The 6,019-nt window shown below is 46.2% G+C and overlaps 1 protein-coding gene across 1 annotated transcript; it reads left to right on the top strand.

Annotated features, from left to right (window-relative positions):
- Positions 1-1,878: 1,878 nt before the first annotated feature.
- LOC308046001 (serine protease inhibitor Kazal-type 6-like) lies at positions 1,879-5,799 on the top strand (the record flags this gene model as incomplete). Its single annotated transcript, XM_080353594.1, has 4 exons — positions 1,879-1,936; positions 3,984-4,009; positions 4,862-4,974; positions 5,754-5,799. 4 exons carry the CDS (start codon positions 1,879-1,881, stop codon positions 5,797-5,799), a joined length of 243 nt encoding a protein of 80 aa, XP_080209720.1.
- Positions 5,800-6,019: the final 220 nt, after the last annotated feature.

A 6,019-nucleotide genomic window follows, 5' to 3' on the forward strand; every position in this document is an offset into this window, starting at 1 on the left:
AGTGAGCCTCCTCTGCAGTGGCAGCTTCTGCCTGAGGAAGCCCAATATTTGCTTAGGATCTCAGGAGGCTTTGGGAAAGCCCAAAGAAGAGCTGCTCACCTACAGGGAAAGGGAGGGCAAGTGGCAAGTACAGGGTGTATGGCTGTATCTTGGATGCCTTGTGAGCATTCAGAGGCAAGAACTCTTTAGAAGATGGAAAGGTTTGTATCCTGTAAGACTAAAGACTGGCCCAGCATGGACAAGTACTTGACACCAGCAAGACTCTGCCCAGCTACACATCTTAAACTGCAAAGCAAGGTCCAGATGCCCTTCTTCTATCCCTGATTTTCAGAGAAGTCAGAGAAACAGAAGAATTCCCTGACCTGTGCCAGCAAATGGCCTGTTGCAGGTGTTGTAGTGAAGTGGAAAGGGCAATAACAATAATGACCTGCTTGGTAATTTAGTCTCTTCTTCTCCTCAGCCCAGAAGGGGTTGGTCCCTGTGGTACGTTTGCGAAGGTTTTATCCAGTCAGTTGTGCTGCAGCAACCGAAACGTTTGGGTAGATAAAGGACTGAGGCATTAAGGCTGTGGTTGTGAGCAGTGACATATGAAACGAGAAAAGGCAAACAAGTAGTGCTGCGAGTGGCAGAACTGAGCGTGATTTTGAACAGTGCTGCAGCTGACTGACTTGATAACTAAATTATATGAGAGGCTGCATCGTGAGCTCACCCTTAATAGACATCTGAGAATTCACCTGTCAGTCACGGTTTCTCTGCTGTGTGGATTTTAAGATGTCTAGCAAGCTGCAAACTCTACTGCTTCCCCTGTTGTAGAGCATTCATAACATTGCTCTCCTGCAGAAACTCTCTCCCTTGCTCACCGAGGATGTTAGTAGCATCTTTCCTCTGTTGCTAGAAAAATGTATACATATATATATATATATATATATATCTCACTCCTATGATTGGAACTAGTTGCAGATGTAAAATTTACTGGGGGAACTAATAAACATATATATCTACACACAGTGCTCTCCTAAGCCCTGTCTCCTTAGGAAAGCATACTAACGTTTTAAGCTTGTTCTTATCTGAACAGGTATTTTGCAAATGGTGCAGCTGAATGCAAATCTTTGCACATACTCAGCTGGAAATAGAGCTCAAGTCTCCCAATTCCCCATCAAATTCCCTTCATCGCGACTTCCTGTGGGAGCAGAGCCCTAACATATGTTTGTCAATGTGAAAAACTGGAAAATATTGACAGCTAGAGTTTAAATAGTTCAAGGAGGAGAGTCAGCAGTCCTATCTGGGACTGTGCACACAGCTATGGGAGCGTGTCACATCGGAGCACTTCTCCACCCCAAACTCACAAATTTAGAACCATCCTCAAAAATAGCCAGGGAACAACGTATAATTGGTTTCACAGACAACACATTCCCATGCTGTGATTTATTTCGTAACGTCTAGTAAGTGTCATCGCACCGCAGTCAAAGCCTCGGAGCTGGCATTCAGTGAGGGCCCAGAGAATGAAAATTACCAGCTTCCTCGATGAATCACCGCTTTGAAAATTCACCCTTGTGAGAATCCTGTGACTATTTAGAAGGGGAAAAAAAAAAAAAGAAGATATTACAAGGCTGAGTCTATCACTCATATAATTATCCCTTTCTAGGTTTGATGTGGACAGGGCAGCATTCCTAAGGCACCATAAACATGGCCAGGACCAATAGCGGCTTTAGAAATGAAGTGGAGAAGTTCTCACAATTAAGGTGGGGAACGAGGACAGCTACGGATAGGCACATAAATACACAGAACGGCAGGTCCGTGTGCGCACTGTGCGCTCCGGTGCGGGGACGACACCTCCCGCACAGGTTGCTTGGCTTGGACTAAAGAGCTACCTGCAGCATGAAGGCAACAGGTTCCTTGGTGCTTCTCAGTCTGCTGCTGCTCTCTTTCTTCTCGGGTAAGTGATCTTTTCCCTAGCCTAGGAAGAAAAAATTCCTGACAACAGCAAACTTCAGAGTCTTGATCACCAGATGACAAGCTTGAAGACAAAGCTGAGGAAGTGGAAAATATCTGCAGGACTTGCTCACTCGTATGACATGTTTCCACTCCTCGGGTGCCTCCGCAGTGAATAACGCAGCGGAGGTGTCACCAGGAGACAGAGCGAGGAAATTCTAAGCGGGTCTTTCAGCAAATGTACCAAAGCAAAGAGTAATTATGAATTTTTGGTACAAACGTTCGCTGGAGAGTTTTGCTGAACCAGTTAGAGAAGCAGCTCGCTCACCTCAGGGTCGTCAGCTCTTGTTTTGATCCTAAGCATCTTGGCATTTGGTGTTTTCCTTGGAGATGTGGAGACGTAATTAGATGAAAGTTTCAGCTTTCGTTTATGTTGCAGAGAAAAGCTTGAAAATTAAATTCAAATGTCCTCAAGGAGTCAGAACAAAGAGGGCAAATTAAAAGGATCCAGTACTTATTTATCTGGAGATTTACACATTTCTCTGATGATCTGGGGAAGCTGAGTGATGATTTTTTGAACATATAGGTCATGTCAGCGTTATCAATTGCTTGCGTCCAGCTGACCCAGCTCTGGAAGGCTTATGGTAACAGTTATTGAGAACGTTCAGAACAAGAATTATTTATACTTGTTTTTCCGTGAATAATTTGACTAAAGAATTCACTTGAGAAAATTGCAAGCTGTGCATGGAGAAAAAGAGATGAATTACTTTGTACGCATTATTCATTATGAAATATTCATCTGTCTCTAATTGAGTCTTAATTGGGACTGGGTTCCGTCAGAGTGCTGAGGCTTCCTTCCAAGGCCAGGCAGAATAGCAGCAAACTCTGTGATCTCCCATAAAATAAACAAATGTCAAGAGACATCATCACAAAGTCTTCTGTAGCCGCATGTAATATTTATAAAAAATATTTAATGAGCTGTTTTGCAAATAATATGCAGTAGCCATAACACTGACACCTAAGGTAGCCTAGCCAAACCTAACATGACAAATACACCAGCACTGGAAGTAAAACACCAAAGGGCAATACAACTGGCAGAAGGAGTAGGGTGGGTTGATGGATGATGGTCTAACTGACTGAGGCTTGGGTGGGATTACCAACTGTAGGACAAGGTCCCCCCATCTGCTGCCCCAAGGAGCCAGCAGGTACAGCCCCACATCTGAATCCTGCTGCCTCGCTGCCATATGAGGTGCTGAGTATTTGTCTCGCAGTGTTGTGACCCAGATTCTGCAAATCCGTGTTCAATCCACCCTTGAGTGTCGGGCTCCCCCTTAGAGACATCACAGGGTCACCCTGTCCCGGAGCTATGAGTCAACCCATGTGCCTGGCTGCAGTCTTTGCAGGCAAGAAATAGAAAGAGGACAGACTGATCAGCTGCAAGCCCAGAGCCTGAGCTTGCAGCGGGTATTTTTGTGCTCTTGCTGACTGGCACTGCCTGTTCTGCTCCATATCACCCCATGATGTCCCTTTGCACCTCACCTGGGATGAGGCTGTTCCAGGAGGGTCTCTGGGCTGTGCTGTGCTGAGAGGGGCTGTAAAGCTGACCAGTGGGTCTCCTTCTCCGTGGTGCACTGTTGTTAGCAGTACCAGCCATTTGCACTGTTCAGAGGTGCAGCAGCTTTTGCCTTAGAAGTGAATATAGCTTTAAAGTCTCGGTTGAGCGCAGCTCCAGATCCGATATGGCAGCTCGCTTCCCCGGGAGTGGCTGCCTTCCAGGAGACTGGGTTGTGTGTCTGAGGTGCAGTTAGCAGCTGAATGACTGATTACATGGTATTTTAGTAACATTTTTCAAAAAAAGCAAAATACTGAAAAGCAATTCAGATAATGTATTTCCTGCCCACTCCTCCGCTGTACAGGATGACAGAGTAGAAAAAAACCCCACAAACCTGGTGTATGTTTCACTGTGGTTTGTGACTTTAGTTCAGCCTCTATCAGAAAATAATGCCGGTATGTAAAGCCTCTGTTGTTGGTCTGTGTTTTTTTTATTTCAGATGTAGCAGGTCAAGATATTGAAGAGGTTAGTGCTGCTGTTTCTGCTTACTGAATCTGCATTTTCTAGAGGAATGGTTTTATAACCAAGATCTTGGTGCATGGTAAACAGTTTTTAATGTCTGCTGGGTGCAGGTGGGTCCTTTCAAGATGTCTCAGCTCTTTGGGGAGTTTACCATTGTACAGGGGCTGTTACGTGTGGCACTAACAAGTAGACTGTGGAAACAGACGGTTGGTTTAGCAAATGCTTCCCATGATGAGGTGCTTGCACAGGGTAGGGTGCCTGCACGGGGTTGTGTTTGTCCACTTTGCTCCACTGGCCAATCTCATGAAGCAAATGGACTATTGAGAGTGTTTCATTCCCCCAAATGAAGTTTATCAGTGGGACCTGTCCAGAGACAAAATACATTTCCTGGACACCATTTTTTAATTCCCCACAAGCTGCAGTTTTCTCCTCCTTTTGCCGGGAAGGCAGGAAGCTCAGCAAGCGCCAAACCGTGTGTACAGTTTTGCAAGATTCATGACGCCAGGCAGCAGTGAGCTGCCCCGGTGCCAAGCGCTTGCAAGAGCATCAGTGCTGACTCTTCTCCTGCATGCCTGGGCTGATCCTCCCATGTCTTTGGGAGATCAAGACTTCTCTCAGGTGACTACAGCTTCCCTCCTCAAACATGGGGCAGAAATTCCCCTGAAACACCTCTTCTGCTCCTTTCTGACAGGGCTTTTTTTCTTTCAGTAAATGAGCAGTGTCTGGCATCACCACTGTTTTAGTCCTTTTACCAGAAAAAGCATTGTATTAGTGACCTTGTATCCAATTTGGAAAGTGAAAGAAAGAAAGAATATAAGAGTCCTAAAAAGGTTTTATTTTTAATTCCTTTTGCAGATTTGTAGGGAGTTTGTGGAGAGAAGCGTGTACTGCACGAGGGAGTCCAACCCCCACTGTGGCACGGATGGCGTCACGTACGGAAACAAATGTGCCTTCTGCAAGGCAGTGCTGTAAGTGAAAGTAGAGGGGATGGAAATAACAGAGAGAGTTGGCTCCATTTCCACATATCTAATGATGTTCTTCATGGCAGGGGGCCCTGCATCCAGGCCGCTCTTCTTGTATAGACCAGCCCCTGAATCATGCCGAGTGGAATAATTGCTCTTTGGAACAGAGCTGTGTGATTGCAAGCTAATTTTGATTCATTTCTAGACGTTGCATGCTGCTGGTTACCATGCCGAGAGGCAGCACGGGGCCTGGGAGGCAATTGTACCCTGTCTGTACCTTCTGCACGCACTGAATTGATGCATATTTCCCACTACATGCCACAGGCTGCAACTCTCACTGCCCACACTTCTGGATACCGAGAAGTGTCTGAAGGAACGCAGGAGCTGAGCTGTGCCAAACGATTCCTGAAAAGTCTGAAAGGACTTTGTGGAACGAGACAAAAAATCTCAGAGGAAGAACCTGACTTTCTCCTTTTCCTGAGCTCTGTCTCCTTTTAAAGGAGATGCAATCGGAGGCAGCACCCCAGGACTGAATGAGCTTGCAAAACATGATATTTTTCCTTAGCAGTCCTTTACATTTGGTGTGCACTCGAGGCTGCTTTTCCCTAGGGTTAAGCAGAGAAGAGCAAGGAAAGGAGAAAATGTCTTGATGTTCCCTGGCAGGCACCAGCGTACACTAGCATGAGTCAGGCAAATAGTCCTGTTTGGACAGACGAGCTCCTTGTCCTGCACTGCTGTGTCTGTCATACGCTGCTTTGTCTAAGTTTGTGTTGCTCCTTTTGCAGGAAAAGTGGAGGCAAAATAAGATTGAAGCACCTGGGGAAATGCTGAATCCTCACTGTCACCGAGGAGCAACAGCCGAGCCCCCGCGAGCAGCAGCTGCAGACGCCTGTGCGCGGACACGGGAGCAGCTCGCCCTTATCTCTGCCCTCTCTGCTCAATAAAATGAAACTCAGCACCATTCTTTGGCTGGATTCCTTTTTCTGTAACACCCAGCAAAGCACTTTGAATGTCTAATGCGTGGCTTTGCTATCCCATGCTGTTCCATCAC

Source organism: Nesoenas mayeri (genome assembly GCF_963082525.1).
Source record: "Nesoenas mayeri genome assembly, chromosome: 14".
Taxonomy (NCBI): domain Eukaryota; kingdom Metazoa; phylum Chordata; class Aves; order Columbiformes; family Columbidae; genus Nesoenas; species Nesoenas mayeri.